At 38.3% G+C, this 21,162-nt stretch overlaps 2 protein-coding genes, 1 long non-coding RNA gene and 1 other non-coding gene across 4 annotated transcripts in view; all 4 read right to left on the minus strand.

Annotated features, from left to right (window-relative positions):
• LOC111796698 overlaps positions 1-294 on the minus strand; it is a 646-nt gene extending 352 nt beyond the window's left edge. The window contains exon 1 of the long non-coding RNA XR_002815401.1: positions 113-294. This is a non-coding gene — a long non-coding RNA (uncharacterized LOC111796698). The remainder of the gene's footprint in view (positions 1-112) is intronic.
• A 7,214-nt stretch (positions 295-7,508) lies between these two features.
• LOC111797787 lies at positions 7,509-7,644 on the minus strand. Its single transcript, XR_002815612.1, has one exon. It is a non-coding gene; the product is annotated as a small nucleolar RNA Z247 (small nucleolar RNA).
• A 2,682-nt stretch (positions 7,645-10,326) lies between these two features.
• On the minus strand, positions 10,327-12,533 carry LOC111797036 (F-box only protein 13-like). Its single transcript, XM_023679903.1, has 2 exons — positions 12,246-12,533; positions 10,327-11,780 (listed from the first exon to the last, which is right to left on the minus strand). Exon 2 carries the CDS (start codon positions 11,754-11,756, stop codon positions 10,515-10,517), a length of 1,242 nt encoding a protein of 413 aa, XP_023535671.1. The 5' UTR covers positions 11,757-11,780; positions 12,246-12,533; the 3' UTR covers positions 10,327-10,514.
• A 2,175-nt stretch (positions 12,534-14,708) lies between these two features.
• Positions 14,709-20,410, minus strand: LOC111797035 (ubiquitin carboxyl-terminal hydrolase 18-like). Its single transcript, XM_023679902.1, has 11 exons — positions 20,118-20,410; positions 18,872-19,076; positions 18,687-18,775; positions 18,493-18,578; positions 18,246-18,408; positions 17,996-18,119; positions 17,750-17,907; positions 17,149-17,233; positions 16,512-16,724; positions 15,982-16,043; positions 14,709-15,879 (listed from the first exon to the last, which is right to left on the minus strand). The coding sequence occupies exons 1-11, from the start codon at positions 20,408-20,410 to the stop codon at positions 15,114-15,116; spliced, it is 2,244 nt and encodes a 747-aa protein (XP_023535670.1). The 3' UTR covers positions 14,709-15,113.
• Between the last annotated feature and the right edge of the window lie 752 nt (positions 20,411-21,162).

Raw genomic sequence — 21,162 nt, forward strand, 5'->3', positions numbered from 1 at the left:
TATATATATATATATATATATATATATATATATATATATATATATTTTTTTTTTTTTTTTTTTCCTCTCTGTGTTCGAATTTCATTAATATTAAGAAAAGTTAAAATCATACCAGGATAGATCAGGATGTTGTAGGTAATCCTCTGCACACTGATAATTCGATTGCTGCTGCAAAAGATCACCCTGCTGCATGCCTTTTTCGCTCTCTCCAGTTGGGTCATTATTGGACCAAAACACATCAGAAGCCATTAGGATCCCTTCTTCCTCGGATAATGAAATTGATTTGGGAACTTCCTGATAAGTAGCAGCAAAAGAAACAGTGGGACAGATATATGAGGATGGGGACCAGAATGAAAGTGAATAAAATGAATAACTGTTGTCACAGACAGCTGAACGAGTATCCACAGTGTTTGAAATCATTATCAAAATTGAGATTCGGACCTAAATTTTGCATAGGGTTTTCTGTATTGTGATTCTGTGCAAACAGGTGGAGAAGAAACAAAGGCCGACCCATTTTCCAAACAAAATGAGCAATCACAGGAGCCACCTTGGTATATCCTGGGATTTCTCCTCGATTTCCTTCTTCCTTCAGGTTCAAATTGGACTTATGTGGTTCAAATTGGACTTATGTCCACATAAGTGTAAGATCTCACATTGATTGAAGAAAGAAATAAAGCATTCTCAAAAAGGTGTAGAAATTTCTTTACGGTAGATGGATTTTAAACCGTGAGGCTGATGGTTATATGTAACGGGCTAAAGTGGACAATATCTACTTGCGGTGGGCTTGGACAGTTAAAAATGGAATCAGAACCAGGACGCTGGGCCTCTAAGCAGGTGCATTGTGTGAGATCCCACATCAATTGGAGAGGTGGAACAAAGCATTCCTTCTAAGAGTAAGGATGTCAAAACCTCTCCCTAATAAACGCGTTTTAAAATCTTAAGGGGAAGCTTGAAAAGGAAAGTCCAAACAGAATAATATCTCTTAGCGGGTTTAGGCGGTTACATGAAGTGGGGGTTTAGGCGGTTACATGAAGTGGGGGTATAATTTGTTGATCCTGTTTTTGTTGCTGTTCTCAATACTTAATAAGTGGCTAATTAGTTTCTGTGAACCACCACTCATTCATACTTAATTAAGTGGCTAATTAATGTCGGTCACAATCACTAAATTCTTCATAAGTATTTATATTTTCCAAAGGAAAAGAAAATTTCTCTCAGATCCATATGTAAAAAATTCAGGGTGAGCAGTAAGAAGTTTCTGACGTCGGGTGATTAAGGAAATATTATTCTTCCAGACAGTAGTAGCCACATGGCAAGTAGGTTCTTGCGGTTTATCAATTATCAATAACTTGCTAAGTTAGTCCAAGTTTACATGAAAAGAAAATTTCTCGATGTCAAAATGGTTGTCTATAGAAAAGGACCGATATGAGTCCACTAAATTCGAAGATCTGAAAAGTCCATTCCAGATTGGAAATGGCAATTGGAGTTTCATACAGGTTTGAAATAACCCCAATTTTGTGAGTTCAAAAGGTTAAGACAATTTTTTAGAACTGAAATCCGAGACAGACTTTTATCCCATTTCCTGCAATGTCGAGGAAGTAGACACCAAATTCCAAAAGTCTATCCAAAGTTTAAATACTCTTTTGTTTTTATCATAGTTTCAGCTTCGGTTTTGTACTTTTAAGGGACTAGTTTGGTCCATTTATCTTATTGTTTTCATTGGGCATAGAATTTGGGTTCAACTTTGCAAAATTTTACATTACATTGACTAAAATGAACACTAAAATAGAGTTTCAGCCTAAAAAATAAAGCCCAGAACCGACTCCAACAGTAGCAGAAACCATCCTAAATTTAGAACAAAGGATATTCATATAAAAATGAACTAAAAACGATGATGCGAATCATAAGAAAACAAAATTTAGGGCAAAAGAAAAAAAAAAGAAAGAACCGCAGAACAAATCTTACTCCTACATGTATCAGAAGAGCCGACAAAAAGGGAAAAAAGAAATAGAGAGAGAGATTGAAATGATGCAAGGAAAAGGAAACGTGCCTTTGTTGCATTTGTATGTGGTGTTTCATGGCGCAATGGCGGAGGTCATAGACTCGCAAGGCTCTTCGGATTGGGGTAAGGCAAAAGGCAGAGACAGAGAAGAAGAGCAACCACGTTTTCCAATAATCCATGGGAGCCGCGCCGCACAGCCACAGGAACAGGTGTAATGGAACTGACGAAATCGCCAAGAAAGCAAATAGCAGAACGATCAAACGATAATTAACGAGAGAGAAAAAGAAAAAGAAACAAATGATTGGATCATCTGATTCTGATCTCACCCGCGACCCTCCCATATTCTTCCCCGCCTTCTCCTCTCTCAAGTTGTTTCGGTTTCCTTTTTCTTTTTTTAGTCTTTAAAAAAGTTTTAAAATTTTGACAATTTCTTTACAATATATTCTTAACCAAATTTCAACAAAAATATATTTTAAAAACACTTATTTTTCATTAACAAAATTTTGGTTTTCATAGATTTTAAAAACTCAATTCTTAACTCAAAAATTAAAAAATTAAAAAATTAAATGATTATCAAATGAGATCTAATGGATCTATTTCATGTAAAAACTTTAAAAAGATGTATTGATACACTCAAGTAGGGGCGTGTATTCAACCAAGAATCCAAAACCCAACTTGAATTATAAAGGTTGGATTGGGCTAGATAGCATTTCGAAATGGGTTGAATTTTTTAGACGAGAGCCCGTTTATAAATTGGGTACAAATTCAATGGGCAAAGGACTGAGTCAACCCGACCCAACCCAATCACATTAAAAAAAAAAGAGCAGCAAGTCAACCAGGCTTCTTCTTCGGTCAACACAGTACCCATGTTATTGGGAGTGAACCCCACGTTAGCTCATTTAGGAAATGATCATGTATTTATAAGTAATGAATACTATCTCCAATGGTACGAGCCCTTCTGGGAAGGCCAAAGCAAAACCACTAGAACTTATGCTCACAGTATCATAATATCATACCATTGTGGAGATCCGATTCCTAACCGCTTCCATTCTAAAATTCTAAAAAGGAAGAGACAAAGCAAAGAAGCAGACGTGAAATTTTAAAGGGTTACCTGGTTTAAAACTGAGGGCAGCTGATCAACAAATTTTAGTCAGAGAATTCAAGACTTACTCGATTGATCTCTGTCTGAAACAATAGCTCCAGCAGCATCAAGCAAGATCTTCCACACATCCCCTGCATACAAACAAGGATAATAAATGGAAGTTTCCTCATGAACGCATCAAAGATCAAGGATACGATTTTTTGCATGATTCAAGAAAGAAATTATAGCACAAGTAGCAAGTAGTATTTGAATCGAATGAAAATGACAAGGATGAATGTGAATCGGCATCAAACAATATTCTCAAATGATTAGAGCAGCATTTCAATCAATATTCTCAAATGGAATACAGTAGCTCGTGTTATGCAAGTCTTCTTTGATGTCTATCTATTCTCAATGCCATGTCCAATACATGAAAGAAATCAAGAACAAAGTGAGTTAGCTTCAATTAGGGGTTATTATACTGCTATCATTCAAAATCTAGAAGTGAATGATCGCTACGTCCTATCTTTGGTTCATGGAATCCAAAAAAAATAAATGATCCACTCAGAACGAGCGCCCCTAAAGATTAAACACCTTCCCTCAAACTGAAAATTCAAGATCATGCTTCACTTCAATTTCCAAAACCTGTTCATTCAGAAAGATCATGAAAATCACCAGGTTCTTATCAAGTTTATGCAAAACTGTCCCTCACACTATTGAGGACATATTCTATTTATATTGGCAAAAGATTAACTAATAGATCCGATTTCATAGGAAACTAACGAAGTAAGCCTATTCTTATGGCATGACTAACTTCAAGCTATTCTAATGGATTGACCAATTCTAACAGTCCCCTTCAATCCCAACAAGTCTTGTACATGTTGAGATTGTTACAATGTGTAGTAAAAGGAGTTTTAGACAGTGGTTTTGTCAGGATATCAGCTACTTGATCACTTGATGAAATGAACCGAACTTCCATTGCTTTACGTGCTACTTGTTCTCGAACAAAATGAAAATCAACTTCAATATGTTTCGTTCTAGCATGAAATACTGGATTTGAAGTTAAATATGTAGCTCCGAGGTTGTCACACCAGAGGCGAGGAGCCTTTGATTGATACACGCCCAGTTCCTTCAGTAATGACTTGATCCAAATCATTTCTGCAGTAAGATTCGCAATGGCCTTGTATTCTGCTTCGGTGCTTGATCTTGACACTGTAGCCTGTTTTCTGGAACTCCATGAGATTAGATTTGCTCCAAGAAATACAGCAAAGCCGCTAGTTGAACGTCGATCATCGGGACAACCAGCCCAATCAGCATCAGAAAACCCCGACAACATCATGGTTGATTTCTGAATTTTCACTCCTAATGCTAGTGTGCCTTTAACATAACGAAGAATTCTCTTCACAGCACCCCAATGAGCATCAGTAGGTGTATGAAGATATTGACACACTTTATTGACAGCAAATGCCAAATCAGGCCTAGTCATTGTCAAATATTGTAGTGCTCCCACTGTACTTCTGTATTTGAATTGTTCTTCAGCTGATAAGGGTATTCCTTGTTCTCTGAATAATTTTTCAGCAGAACCCATTGGTGTAGACATAGGTTTGCATTTTTCCATGTTTACTCTTTTCAACAAATCTAAGGCATATCGTCTCTGTGACAGTATGATACCATCTCGTGTTTTCTTGACTTCAATACCCAGAAAATACTCAAGACCACCCAAATCTTTTACTGCAAAATCTATTTTCAATTTCTGAATCAACCTTTCGGTTGCTTGATCAGAGGAGCTCACAATAATTATATCATCAACATAGATGAGCATATAGATAGTTATCTCTCTGTTTTTGAGAATAAAAAGAGATGAATCAGCTACTGAAGCCTTGAAGCCTAACTCAATAAGTTTTCCAGTCAACCTTGAATGCCAAGCTTTTGGGGCTTGTTTCAGGCCATAAAGGGCTTTCTTGAGCTTGCATATGTAATTCTTTGGTTTGGCTGAGTCTTGAAATCCTGGTGGTTGTCGCATGTACACTTCCTCTTTCAGAATTCCATGCAAAAATGCATTTTGGATATCAACTTGTCTCATATTCCAGCCCTTGGTTACTGCTAGCGAAAGAATGACCCTGATTGTTGACGGTTTGATCACAGGGCTAAAAGTATCAGTGTAATCAACACCAAATCTTTGCTTGAATCCTTTGGCAACTAATCTTGCTTTTAATCTTTCAACTGACCCATCTGCTTTTCTTTTCACTTTATACACCCATTTACTATCAATGAGATTTATTCCAGGTTTGGGTGGAACTAGATCCCAAGTGGCATTTCGTTTTAGCGCTGAGAGCTCATCATTCATTGCTCCTCTCCATCTTGGATGTTGCATGGCTTCCTGCAGGTTTCGAGGTTCAGTAGCAGTCTCTATGATCGGAGTTGTGATAGTTACAGCGCTTGCGAATTTTCTTGAGGTTTCTGAATATCTGATAGTTCCATCAGTGAATTGTTTAGCTTGTACAATGTTATTTCTCAACCTTGTTCGCATTGGATGTTGACTAGCTGCTTCAGTTGGTTGATCAGACACATGTTCATGAGTTTGGTTTTGAGCATTGATCGAACTGCTCTCAGCTTCATATTCTGCAATTTCCTCTGAACTTCTTGTATTATCTGCAGAAGATAAGCTGACACCAGACAAGTTGTCACTAGCAATATTATCAGTTTGACCATCATTCATATGGGAATTACTAACAACTGGTTCAATATCTGTAAGAGCATTTTCAGTGTAAAAACTAGCAAGTTTGGCTAAGGCTGGAAGTAGAACAGGATGATGTGGATTTGTGGTTTTGTTTGGTGGCTTAGATTCTTCAAAAGGAAAAATATTTTCATCGAAAACCACGTCTCTAGAGATGTAAATACGTCCTGTACTTCTATTTAAGCATTTATATCCCTTATGAGAAGAACTATAACCCAAGAATATACATCTAGTAGTTCTGAAACTCAGTTTCTTGTTGTTGTAAGGCCTTAAATTAGGCCAGCAAGCACAGCCAAACACCCTAAGCATGGAGTAGTCTGGACTTTTACCAAACAATTTATGAAGTGGTGTGTCTTGTTGTATGGTTCGGCTGGGCATTCTATTTATAAGAAAGCAAGCTGTGTTGAAAGCTTCATCCCAGTAGGATAGAGGCATGTTGGCTTGAGCGAGTAAAGCAAGGCCAGTTTCTACAATGTGTCTGTGTTTTCTTTCGACTAACCCATTCTGCTGGTGTGTGTGAGGACAGGAGATATGATGTTCAATGCCTGTGGATTTGAAATAATTGTGTAACCGATGGTATTCACCCCCCCAATCTGATTGGACGGAGCGAATTTTGGTATTTAGCATAGTTTCAACATGTTTTTGAAATTGAAGGAACACAGACTCAACATCAGATTTGCATCTCAGAAAGTAAATCCAAACATAACGACTAAAATCATCAACAAAGGAAACATAATATTTGGAATTATTTACTGACGCAATGGATGGACCCCATACATCAGTGTGAATTAATTGAAGGGGTGCTGTAGATACATGCTGAGAAGAACCAAATGGCAATTGATGTGCTTTCCCTAATTGACAAGCATTACAAATTGAGGAAGAGGGAATATTAGTATCTATAGCTAAATTATTATCTTGTAGAATTCTAATGGTAATTGGAGATGCAGGGTGCCCTAGCCTTCTGTGCCATTGTTCTTTCGAAAGTTTGGCTGTCAGCAAGGCTTGACTGAAATTATGCGGTAGAACGTATAGGCCATTCTTACATCTACCGTGGAGCAGGAGTTTCTTCGTGACTCGGTCCTTAACCAAAAAATAGTTTGGGTGAAATTCTACAACAGCATTATTATCAGATGCTAGTCTTTGTACTGAAATTAGGTGCTTATTGATTTTAGGAACATATAGGATATGTTTCAGAACAAGAGATGAACCAGAAATTAATGAATTCCCAATATGAGAGATAGACAAACCTGCGCCATTTGCAACCTGAATTTGGTCGGTGCCAGTGTAGCGTTCTCTGGTGGTAAGCCTCTCTAGGTCATTGGTGATATGATCTGTGGCTCCAGTGTCAACATACCAGTTTGTGTCACTAGTGTATCCACTTGTTGCCAAAGCTGCTTGTTTGAGATTATTTTCGGCTTGATATGCCTGATCAAATCTGTGCCAGCATTGCAAAGCATCGTGATTGGGCTTACCACAAATCTGACAGACAATGCCTGAGCTGCTTTGTGTCTTTGATGGTTGACGTCCAGGATTGTTCACAGTACGCCTTGATTGTCCATGACCACTATTTAACTGACGACTACGACCGCGACTACCTCGACCTCCATTGGCACCTCCACGAATGGATATCCTATTGACATTGTTAGCAGATGAAAGTTGCTCAAATGTACCCTTACGCAAGTGCCGCATCTCATAGCTCAGCATGTGAGCATACACGTCGCTGACAGTGTATACATCTGTTCTGGTTGTAATGCTTGTGACTAGAGGATCATAATCTGGACCAAGTCCTTGCAGCATGTAGGCGATGAGTTCTTCATCCTCTATTCGCTTGCCAATGGCAGCAAGTGTATCACCAAGATGTTTTACTTTACGAAAGTAGTCAGCAATTGTCATGTCCTTTTTCTGGATAGTAGAGAGTTCCATACGGATCTGCATTGCTCTTGCTCGAGATGTGGAAGCAAATTGTCGCTCCAGCGTAATCCAGGCTTCTCGTGCAGTGGTGATTCCAACCATCGTGCTGAGAACCTCCTCAGTGACTGATGAGTTGATGAGGCTGAGTACCAGCTGGTCCTGGGGGTACCAGACTGTGAACTCAGGGTTGATGATAATTTTGCGATTCCCTGTTTCTTCACTTGGTTCAACGGCGATCGTCTGGCTTGGTGCAGGCATGGATCCATCCACAAAACCAACAAGGTTTTGGCTACGCAAGTAGGGAAGGATTTGGGTAGACCACAGTAGATAATTTTCTTGTGTAAGCTTAACACTAATCACCTGACTGATCGACGGAGAAGACATTGTGTTGATTGGGATTGACATGTCTAACAGCAGAGGCTATGGATCTCGTGGATCTTATTTCTGCTCTGATACCATATCAAGTTTATGCAAAACTGTCCCTCACACTATTGAGGACATATTCTATTTATATTGGCAAAAGATTAACTAATAGATCCGATTTCATAGGAAACTAACGAAGTAAGCCTATTCTTATGGCATGACTAACTTCAAGCTATTCTAATGGATTGACCAATTCTAACAGTTCTCACCTTTTGTACAATCCAATCAAACATCTCCAGAGGTAAAATGCAAATTGTCTCAGATATTGGAATTGATATCTTTTCCATAAGCGATCGCTCTTAGAAGTGAAAAGGAGTTGATTCTTTTGAGCATGCACAAGCCCACGCAAACTAACCATGAAATCCATCAAAATATGAACAGTGATCTATGCCAGCCTTACCTGCTCAAAGTAAGGAACAGCCTCTGTTGCTGGCCTGTTGTTGAAGGAGATAATAGCATTATCCTTCCACAACGAGAATATTTATTATGTCACACAACCATTGAAATTGATAAGAAAATTATCATCTCGGTGATTAGCTAGTCAGTTGCGTCCAATTCATTTCCACAAGTAAACTAAAAGACTAAAACAACCAGAAGAAAAGTAAGAATCCAAACCTTAGGTATCTTCGCGGCGAAATAGCTCCCTGTGAGTACTTGCAGAAGCGCGCCATTGCTACCAATAAACAACAAAATGAAATTACCTCAGCATTTCATCCTATGGAAATGAAGACAACAATCACGAGTTGACTCACCTATGATCCACGGTAGAGAAAGGTTAACAAGTTGAGCATGTGAAACATCTTCATCGAGCAATCCGGACGCTAAAATGGCATCCAAACAGCCATCAAAACCTCTCGAATACTTGTCTCGCAGCAATGTCATGATCGAAAGTCAAATTATAAGGTACTGAAATTATCAGAAACCCTTCCTTTGCCAAAAGCTCAAATAAAGTAGCTACATCGAAATACAAATGATAGCGAAGAAACGGAAGAGAAAAAAACCTGCAAGTGACTTCAGGAATAGCTCCGATGATAGCGCCATCGAGGAACTTAATGATAGCGCCAAGCAGCTTACCTCTCATCGGCGGTATCACCAAACAAGGTTCCAATCGCTTGTAAATCTTGTTTCTAAACGAATTTCTACCATCGTATCCATAACCACTGCTTCCTCTGCCGGCATATCCATTCGAGACCATCATCTTCATCGAAGCAGATGAAGTTTTCGAGACTAATATACAAAAGTTCGCTCTGAAAATCCAGTGAAAAAGGGAAAACGATCATCAATATTCCTCTCTTAGAGAGTATATTTGCGTCTGTTCATTTTGTTGGATAATTTTAAGCCCGAAGGAAAATGGTTGTAAATTGAAGATATTTGGTTATTTGAATTAGATTTAGTGTTAAGTAAGAGATTTGATTATGTAATGCCATATAATGAGAGAGTTCTCCCTCCATTCTGAATATCCATTCCTAACAAGTGGTGTCGGGATTTGAGAGAATTTTGGGTCACATTGTATTGGTTGAGCGATATATTGGTGAGAGTCTTTGTAGTGTGATAGTGAGGTATTTACTTGTAACAGTTGGTTTATGAGTGATTGATTGCTACATGTGGATGCAGGGGAACTTCTTCCCTCCGAACCATGTAAATATCTTAGTGTCTCTTTGTCTAATTTCGGTTCATTGGTGTTGTGAGTACATTTATTCCGCTTCGGGACCCACAACACTAATCAATTTTATTTGCCCCCAAACGAAGCTTTGATTTTTTGTATTTTTAGTTTGGAAATAATATAAAATAAAACATTTACCTAAAATTACATATTATACTAAAAATCAAAATTACATATTAATATATTAGCACGCCTATAATAAATAATAAATAATAATAAAAAGGAAAAAAACAGTATATGTAATATTCATTTCTTATAATATATATAATAATAATAAAAATAATAAAATTTGCCTATTCACTCTGCAGACTTTTCAGAGTAAAGGGACAACCTTATGCTGCAATTCACCCATTGGATGAAATTTGAACAACTGAGGAACTGAGAAGCAGATTCAGAGCAGAGTTGAGGTAAATTCTCAACTGAGCAGTCCATTTTTACAGCAAAAGGTAAAGCATTTACCTTCTCTGTAAAAACAGCCTTCATCTACTGAAAATCAAAAGAAAGTCACAGGCTGAACAGTAAAATTGGCAGAAGGTTATTAAGAAGGAATCTACATACATCTATTCTCATCTTCTTGAATTCCATTAGCTAAGTCAGCTAAGAATACAAAGAATTCAAAAACAAATAGGAAAGCCTTACACAAAGAACTAAACAGCTATTGAACAATTCGTTTATAAAAATAAATCAATAACCAATTCGTTTATACACAAGCCTCGATCCTCGGCTCGAACGAAAAGGCAGACATAAACTCTACAGCTTCACCGTTCATATAGCATTTGTGCAATTCGGTCCACTGATTCTCGACGAGATTGCATAGAAGATACGTACAATGCTCGTTCGAGTTCATGCATACGAGTATCTCGTCGCCAGCTCCTACACAGTTGATATCAATCTTCTTGCCGTACCACTCGTGCGACATTGCAGGAGGCAATACTGCAATTTGATGCCAAGTTCGAGATTCCTCGTCGTATCTCCAAACTCTAAGGCTTGCAGTTTCGAGAAACTCAGACAACATAACAACTAGCATCTCGCCTTGACACGCAACGACGTCGATTGAGTACTCTGAAAAGACAGGCATGAGCCTGGGGTACTCAACGAAGCATCTCTTGCTCAGATTACAAGCCATGATAGTCCCGGAGGAGCTAATGAAATAGACGGTGTCCTCCCCGCTTTTGTTCGTAACCACGGATGAGTATTGCTTGGATGGGCTTCTCTGCATGTTTGTGGACACTACATTTCCTGTTCGACTCAGGAAGTACACACCGGTATCGTCATTGAAGTTGAAGTCAATAGAATCGTCGACTTTCCTACTCAAGGTAATATCGTCGTCCCAACAACCCGTGGTCGAATGGTAGACTTTGAACCGAAGCTTAGGAAGCTGGCCATAGACTAATACAATCTTGTAAGAGCCCTTACAACCGCCGGGGTCTGCATTCATCACAATGGCATGAAGAGATTGCTTTTTCTGGTCAAGATCCACAGGAGGAAGCTCACTACAGGAGCCTGTTAAAGGATTGGTCACTATGAAGTTTCCCGCCGAATTGCGAAAACAAATCAAACCACCAGAGGCTGCAACGGGGATCGAATCGAGATGACAATTCTGAAGGAGGTGTGGATAGTTAAGTTTCTTCCAATTTTTCTCAGTCGAGTCGAAAACAATCGAGCGGTTGAGATGTGAATCGACCATGAAAAACCAGGGGTCGCGTGCCGAAATGTCCGAGCAGGCAGACTTGAAACTTGAAGAAGCTGCAACTGATTTCCATCTTTTGCACACTGAAGAAAGACGAAAGAATGCCGAGGTCGGTAGCCTCGAAAGCACCCTTTCCAGAATGTCTTGATTGAGATTATCCAAAGAGAAGTTGCTCAACATGTTGTTTTCTCCATCGTTTCTCTTTCTCTTCCGAGTCACCCCCAAACCACCATGAACATCACCAAGTTCCATTGGCAGAAATAATCTGAGAAATCACTGCAATATCAAACAAACATAAGCCTGTTAGTTTCAATCACAAGCTAATTTGAATCGATCCAAATAATCCAGAAATAGTAACCAGACAATGAAGCACGAGTAAGGATCTCAAATCAAATCCGTAAGAAGAAGAAAAACTCAGTGGATCGAACCAACATAAAGAGAAATTTCAATTTATTTTTGAAAAACCACCGCAAAACCCTGATAAACAGATCAAGCCAATCTCGAGAGAAATTCATGAACACAAAACACGAAGGCCAAGGATTCCATAAATCAGAAACGAAGGCAAAAGTTCCACGAACAAAATGCAGATACCTCCGCCATGATCCGAAACCCTCAAACCTCACGATTGAACAAAAATCCAAACTCAGCGTGAAAACAAAGCACATCGAAAGAGAATCACAGGAAATCAACAAAAACCGAACACAAAAATCAAACAAAAACAACAGAAATCAGATAATGCACCTGGATGGATGATTCAGCGGCGGCGAAGGTGGAAACGATGGGGCAGTAGTTGAGAGCAACTGGATAAGTGGAGTGTCAAGAGGCCTTATAAATGGGGAAAGGGAAAGGGAAAGAGAGAAAAGAAGAAAAGGAAGGGGAAAAAGAGAAAGGGAGCTATGGAGGAAGAAGAGGGGGAAGCTTCGGGGTCAGTGACTTTTATAGGCGTTGACACTTTGTTACAGAGCGGAGGCGGAGGCGGAGGAGGAGAGACGGAGGAGGAGAATACACGAGCGGATAAATAAATAAATAAATAAAGGGGAAAAAAATGTCAAAAGAATACGATTCTTAATTATAAATACAAAAAAGAAAGTAAAGAGGAGGAGAAAACACGAGTTGACTCTTGTTCACGAGTGTTCTTCGCTTTGGATTCGTTTGGTGGGTTTTTCTTTTTCTTTCTCCTTTTTTCTTTTTCTTTTTCTTTTTTTTTTTTAAATTATTAGCTTATTTACTCCGGACACCCGAGATTCGAACTTCATATGATATTTAGATCGTTGACGATGCTCATGTTGACATTTATTAACTGTTGTTCATAAAATCAAAACACATCTAATTATTGAAAAAATAGTTTTTGTGGTTAGACTCGCTTTGATAATAAGTTATTTCAAAATTGACTATTTGTTTTTACAGTAAACAAGCCTTAGACCAGGCGCAACAAACTTATGAAATAATATTTAGTAGCCAAAGTGTAAGGCGGGTAATTTGAGATCAAACGAGCAAAGCCTGCTTTTTTTGCTCTACAAATGCAAGAGAAAGACAGAAAAAAAAAAACATGTTCTCTCTTAACGAGTCTCGTACGGGTTGTTTTTTTCCGAATTGGAAAGCATGATATTATGAATCATCGTTCTAATATGTGTTATAATAAGAGGCTGAAAATCGAGTAACATGAACTAGCAAATAGGGGCAGCTTCAGCTCATCGCAATCTTGTAACCCTTGTTACTTGAATGAGACACCCAATTAGTCCGATTTTTTCAAATGCCCACCACTCGCCAGAAACTGACATCCAAAAATAATTTTTATTTTAGAATTTAGTTATGAATACAAAAATATTAACTATTTTTTATTAGTAAAATAATCTTAAAAAAAAAATCAGTCTCAAGGCTCGATAATAAGTGTCTGAAATTAGCTCACAAATTCATAGTTTATAATTTGAATAAATAAATAAAATAAAATAAAATACACATATTTGAATGAAACAAAATCCATGCCTTCCCACATGTGACTCTGCCTTCTCTCTCTGCCTAAAAGTAAGAGAAAGTGGGGTGTTTTTTTTTTCTTTTATATATATATTATATGGATTATATTACAAATTGTTGGGGGGTTTTGTCTTGGATATGTTCGATAGCTGACATTTTCACACCCAAAAAANTTGCTTTGACGACACACTTCTCCTCGTAGAGGGAATCTCTCTCTCAAAATGCCATTTTTCTCTCTCCTTTTTTGTCTTGTGGCTTCAAAGTCAAAACACCCAGAATCTTTAAGGTCACGAGCAATAGCTAGAGCTAGCCTACTACCCCTATCACTAACACATTTTTTAACTAAATAAATTTAATTTTAAACTCACTGGTTAAGTAAGGTTCATGGATTTATAAGTAAAGAATATATCTCTATTAATATGAAATCATTTATGAGAGTTTGTGCTCAAAGTGGATAATTTTTTTTTTTTTTTTAAGAGAATTAGAATTGAAGTGAAGTAAATAGAATAGAAACAAAAGAGGGGGGAGGGGGGCAAAAGGGAGAAAAAGCCGTAAATTGCGTTTCTTTTGGCTTTTTTGTTGGGAGTAATGGCCAAATTTGATGGCATTGGCAAATTGGTATGAAAACAAAAACAAAGGCAGAGATCTCGATGCTCCCTACTGCTTACTACTCTCAAGCTCTACTACTACACGCCTATGTATGCCTTTTACAGTCCTCTTCTTTGTCAACCCACCTTGTGCGCCTTCCGCCGTTTTGCCTTTGCCCACCCCCTCTTTTTGCTTTCCCTTACCGTATTCTATGCTCAAAAATGTCTTCTTTGGAATTTTTTAACCCTACTATTTATGCTAGCTTCCTCTAGAGTGGTCGGGTGTGAATCAATTTGGTCCATCTAAAAGAAAAAGTACCCAATACAGACAATAGATCAAGTAGTCTCCGGAGTCAAATACCAACCTTAATATACCTCTAATCGGAGATATAGTTGGTCTAGTAGTCGGGGCAGGAGAATCTTTTAGCTTTTGACGGATGTTAGGGGTGGGATTTTTTAGCTTATACCAAACCTTAATATACCTCTAATAACCATAGGATCCGTCTTTCACATCCCACTTCACTCCACGAGGGAAAGTGGATATTACGTCCAACCTTTTAAAAACAACATAGGTTAGAAACGAGTTATATTAAATAAATAGAGAGAAAGTAGATACGTTCCTTTTCTAGTTCCGAGACTAATGTCACGAGAAGAAAGTGTAGCTCATTCTCATTAGATTTTATAATGAATGTGCATCAGGAACACACAAGGTCAACATTTAGAAATGAGTTTTAATTTCTGTTAGAAGAAGCTAAGAACCTAATCTCTAATGAACTCTAAAACAAGGTATCCAGATAATCTCTGTAAGAGCCTAATCCCTATTGCATAAGAGCACAGTGAGAACCAATACTTTGATATGTTTACGGACTTTCACAATTTGTAATCAACGCCGAGATCTCTGCTAATAGTGAAACCTCAGAAGAAGAAGAAAAAATATATCAGCTCAAACCTCGTTTTAAGGATGACTGATTGATCTATGAACGATCGATCGAGTGGCCTAAACATCACCCATCGACTCCACTTGATTTGTTCCGCTTGCATCTTCAAACTAATAGCCCAGACAGGGCGATCCCGGATTCATCTTGTGGGATTCAGCAGCAGACGTCTCATTGAATGAGTAATTATTTTGATTATTTGTATCGAGGGGAACGGTTTCATCTCCATGTATGTGTCCATTGACAAGAACATTGACATCTTGTTCTAGAGGAGAACTCGCCTTGCAACTAACCATATTTGTATCCTCTGAATCGTCTTTTGCAGTTCTGAGATTCTTCACCGAAACGTCCTCGCCGTAAGAAACCTCCATAGAAATGGCTGAACGACAATGATCATTTCCACTTGCTGTTCTTGTATCCAGTGGATTTGTTATCGAAGGTTCGTAATTCAACGACAAAAGAGAATCCTTTTCAAAAGAAGGAATATCCCTTGGAACGGATGAACTAGTTCCAAAATCAAGCAGATCTATATCCCGAACATCACCCGTTATCGCTTCCGAAGATACTCCGAAAGCTACTTTGCGAGTACACGCAGAAACCCCGCTTGAAGTAGACGATTCAAGTACATCTCCATCCACATCATCTTTAGAACACAGTCTCAGGGGTTGTGGTTGAATGTCAGGGGACCCAGTAAAATTATCAGAATGCATACAGCCATCACTCGACTCGGAGTTAGACGAACAAACGTGATCCACAAGACTTAGTTTAGCACTTCCAACTCGTTCGTTTGTGCAAAGATCCGCTTCTCCATTCTCTTTTTGTAGCTGATTGTTTCCCATAGATTCAATAGTTTGAAGACTTGAAGATCGCGGGCGAACCCTGCAAAGAATCAGCAAATGGATTTGTTAGACATGTCTACTCCGTCAAGAATACAATGAACAAGAACTAATAAAAGATCTACTCCTGAAGCGGGAAAAATACCTGGAGTACAAAATCATGTACGCTCCCTGAGACAGCACCTCTTCTAAATCAACTTTAGAAACCTGAACGAATGTGGCAGCCAAGAAAGCGAAAATACGTTAGTCTTGGAGAACAAATAATATATTCCAATGAGATGTTAAACGATACAAAAGAACTGCTATCGGAGCTCGTGCATTAGCCCATAATAAGCTTCAACTTTAACGTCAATCATACAAAAAAAAAAAGAAAAAAAAAAACTTTACCTATATGGACCTCACAAATCAATGCCAACATTATCCAGTAGCAAGATCGAACAATATGAGAATTGTAAATAATGAGAATTAAAATTTTCAATTATCGCCGCTTAAAGTTAGCTCATACTCGCGCATCTACATCAAATATAATTCTGGTAATAACAAGGGATATGAACCACCATAATAGGCGTGCGAGTTAAGATAATTATTCAGGTATATGGATATTTTTGCAGTGCACACAAGCATTTGTTGTGTCTGTGTCAATCTGTGTGAGTGGGAGGAGAGAAAGGGACCGACCTTACGATCATCAATCCTGTACCAATTTCCAGAGAAGTCCTTAATGTAGCAGATATAGTGTCCAAAATATGAAGCATTCAGCATATCGATGTGAACGACTACAGCATAAAGCCTGTACACATCCGTACGATCTCCTGCTTCGCTCATGTAAGGACTAAGGTCTAAAGTCTCTGGAAATGTTACTTTCTTGTTGAGCTTCCCAAACCTTCCACTCTGCAAAAGTTTTCAAACAGAAACTTAGGGGAAGGAAAAAAAACAAACACAAAACTGTCTTTGTTCATTGTTCAAAATAAACAGTGTTCCCAAGCACAACTTTAACTATTCTAAAGATGAACTACCAGTAAAGATGTGTGTTGCTCTATTTCCACACCAGAGAGTAGTGTGAATAACCTGTTCTTTCGCTATTGACTAGCTGAGAAGCCTCTTTTCTTTTTTCCTTTTTTTTTTTTGGTTCATCGATGAAGTTCGTTCTTTGGGTCTAAAAATCCTATGATGTCCATTGACTTAATCCATTACCCCAAGGTTCTCCCTTTCAGGTGGCCATGCAACAATTAACGTAAAATACTCGAATCATGGGCAGTAATATAAAGGTATATTGGCATAATAACCAAAGCAGGCATGAAAGAAGGGATCCAACCTGAAATCTCTTCAAGGCAATTGTAAGAATGTTAGGAGCCTGTTTAATCGTAAGACGTTTTGATGCCTTGACATAGTCATTGCACCTACAATCACAAAAATGTACATATCATATAAAAGAGTATAGAATGACTTAAAAAGTAATGACGAAGTAAATTATTCGAGGACAAAATTCAGTCTACGTCCTCCTCCGTCACCTAAAATATTGTTCATTATCAAAAAAAACTACGAAATAAATATGCCATGTGTCCTCCTCCACACTCACAAACTAGATGAGTATATTAGATTAAGATCTAACTCAAAATGCAAACATCGTATCGAAAACTAAAAACCAGGAAAAAACAATTACTAATCAGTCGACAAAACCTATCAAACAAGCAGATTTCACACTGGGGGAAATAGTTTCATCAGGTAAGCAGGAAGTGACCCTACACAACTAATCAAATACCTTCTGGATAACAGAAGGGAACAATCAAGGTTACAGAGCCACCTTCCAAATGATGGTCGTTTTAATTCTGAAGGGTTTGAAATGAATTTGGAGGCATAGTGAACCTACTAAAAAGAAATAAAAAAAAGAACCCAGAATCCAGTTGGCTACGTACCCATCACATTTGTACATATTATCACCATGCAGCCACTCGACTTTCGTGAATTGATCGAGGCACTCCTCCAATGATGCAGCATCCCCATGAATTTCAACAGTCAAATCCATCATATTTTCAAGCTGGTTGGAGACAATCTCGCAATTTGTACATATCACCTGAAGTATCAAGATCCAAACCCTCATCAGTCAGTAGCAACAAACACAACATGGCAGATAGTATGGAAGGCCAGCTTAAATGCTTTACTTGGGACTGAAGTTGGCCACCAAAAATGTGTTGTATAATGGTCGTCTCTCGGGAAGGAGTACGAACAGCTTTCTCTCCACCAAATTCATCAAGGCACGCAAGTTGCATTCTGTCAATAGCAAATCTGCAAAACAGAAGTCGGCCATTAGATAACTAAATAATTAACTAGTCGTAGAAAGAAAGAGTTAATGTTGTCTCGACACATTCAGCAAGAAATATCAAATTACAAAAAGAAAAGCAAGACAAATACCTCATGAACTCATGGGCATCTTCCTGCCTTCCATAACCAAGATTTCCACCAATATTAGGCAACCGAAGGATAATATTATTAGGTGAAAAGGGTTGGGCATTTCGATTAGCTCTTTCAACATGTGTTTGAAACTCACAAAAGAAACACCAATCATCACGTACACCTGATTAAAAGAGGACGCAAAATTATGGACACATGAGGACTAAGGCCCAACTAGGGGGGGGGGGGGGGGGGGNACGGTATTTACATTCATTTCTGTGCCCTCTTTCCATAAGGAAGGCAAAAAGTGGCCTTGTGAAGGACAGACACTGAAGAACCACATTTGCATAGCAACTGCAAGAAATAGGAATCAAGACGATAAGGTAAAATCAAACTCCAAATGACTGAATTTTGAAAGTAATTCATGAAGGGTAGAATTGTTAGAAATAAGTGAATACTAACCTATTGCCACAATTTAAGAGTCCACAAGGATGAAACTGATGCTTATCCCAGAAAAAAAGGTCCAGAAACTCATCATAGGGAAAAAGAATCTAAGTCATCCAAGCATAAAGATCGAACTTTATTAGAAGGTATGATATCAGTAACAATATTGCTCAATTCTAGGGATAAAAAGGAAGATAACATACATCTTTTGGTTGCTTGATAGGCTTAGAGGCCCTATGAGACGGTATCAGCGAAATTGAAGAAAAACTTTTGCTCCCAACAGTAGAAGCTTTGGAACCCCTGTCGGCATTTGCAGTTTCACAGTCACTTGAATTCCTACGCGCTAGAAAATCCTTGCACTTCGTCTTGTGACCAGCTTTCCAATGAATTTCTTGACATTTTGGTGAACTAAACAATAAACGATTTTAAGAAGAAAAAAAAACGTCAAAACAAATATATAGTCTACAAGCAAATGAGAATTACAAATACAGAAGCAGTTGAAGCGTAAGACAAAAGAAAGCCCATTTAAGAAAGCTTTGATCTTCATGTATAAAAGCAAGACAATCATTTTGGTTACTAAAAATCAACGATGTCAAGCAGATAATGCAGCGGTTTATTTGTAGCAGCCCAAGTCCACTGCTGGCAGATATTGTCCTCTTTGAATTTTCCGCCTTTCAGTTATAAAAAGTGTCTGTTAGGGAGAGATTTCCACACCCTTATAAAGAATGCTTCGTATCCCTCTCCAACGGATGTGGGATCTCAAAATCCACCTCCTTAGGGGGCCCAACGTCCTCGCTGGCACACCTCCCGGTGTCTGACTCTGATACCATTTGCAACAGCCCAACCCCACCGCTAGCAAATATTGTCCTCTTTGGATTTTTCCTTTCGGGCTACCCCTCACGGTTTTAAAACGTGTTTGTTAGGGAGAGGTTTCCACGCCCTTATAAGTAATGTTTCATTCCCCTCTCCAACAACAAATGTGAGATCTCACATTATAAGTCAACAAATTCAAATAAAAGACACTTCATCCTTGAAGCTACACTGTAATTTGCTTGTAGACGAACTAGACCGTCAAAAACAAAGGCTCTCTAGTTTAACTTTGGAACATAACTAATCCCTACAAATAGCTGGAACAGAGATCAACACAGCAAAACTAAAAAAAAATCCCTGTAATTTCAGTTTTCCAACGCCTTCCACAATTTCACAAGCTTTATAAACTGCTGCAAAGGTGAAAAAGAACGCCTAATAATAAAGAGAAGAAAAGCAAACTAAGAAGGGAAAAAAAAAGGTCGATCAAGTAACAATTATTGCCGATAAAGGGTTGCTTTAGTCTAACTTGCCTACTATAACAAATAAATAATAACCGATAATAAAAGGTAAATTATTAACTCGACAGGAATGGCCATTGTAATTGATGTGAATTTAGCAACTGAAAAGACTACCACTTACCAGTATCGAATGGCCTTGCACCGCGAGCACTTCTTCGTGCCCAAATTCCCACAGACGACGCATACAGCATCGCCCGTAGAACCGCCACCGGACATTGAGTTGCAGTCGCCACCGTCGCCTCCGCCTTTTCCCGCCATTCCTCCACCACCCGAAGCCTCGAAATTCGCGTCGACCTCAAAGTATTTGGAGGCCGTATTCTTAACCAAGTACAGCAACCCGAAGATGATCAAAAACACTGTCAATATCAATTGCAGGAACCAATTAAGATCCAAGGTTACTCCAGAGACGAGCATCTAAGCAGCCCCGCCGTTGATCCAAGATTCGTCGCGGATCCTATCGCTTTTCATCGATGAATTTACACACAACTGAACCTCAAAATAAGTACCTCCAGTGAAACAAAGCAAGAACTAAAAGAAGGATACAAAAAGAAGAAGAAATTATTAGGGCTGTTTCAAAGATCGAATCGTCGAACCCAGGAAGCCGAAACGGTGAGGAGTTCGTACAAATTAGGCGGCTGTTTCTGTCCTACTCCTCTTTCTCTCTCTGTAATTCGACGAAACTGCAATTTCACGATGGGGACAGCCTTTATTTCTTCGAAACTCTCTCTTCGGACTGGATTTTAGGGTTAATTTACAAAATTTTGAAACTGAAATGAACAACCGAATGAACCTTTGTTTATGTAGAAGTTTCTCCGTTCGTTTCCCGAATAACTTTTTCCCGGTCTTTATATCCCCTCCTCCCACTCCTACTGGACCTAAAGTTTCTAATAATTAATTTTCAAATAAATCATAAAGTATTAAACCTAAATTACAAATTTACCCACAAAAACTTTTAAAATTTACCCATTTTTAAATTTTATTAAATTGATATATAATTTATTAATTACTTTTTTTTTATTTTAAATTCATCAATTACCCCCTAAATTACAAACTAGTTTAATCAAATATTTAATTTATAATAATTCTTTTTTTTAATTAGGATAAATGGAAAGGAAAATTGAAACATTTTACCTTCCATTTGATTTTCTCCAAATATTGCTTTCGCC

The sequence above is a fragment of the Cucurbita pepo genome, chromosome LG06 (genome assembly GCF_002806865.2).
Source record: "Cucurbita pepo subsp. pepo cultivar mu-cu-16 chromosome LG06, ASM280686v2, whole genome shotgun sequence".
In the NCBI taxonomy this organism is placed as follows: domain Eukaryota; kingdom Viridiplantae; phylum Streptophyta; class Magnoliopsida; order Cucurbitales; family Cucurbitaceae; genus Cucurbita; species Cucurbita pepo.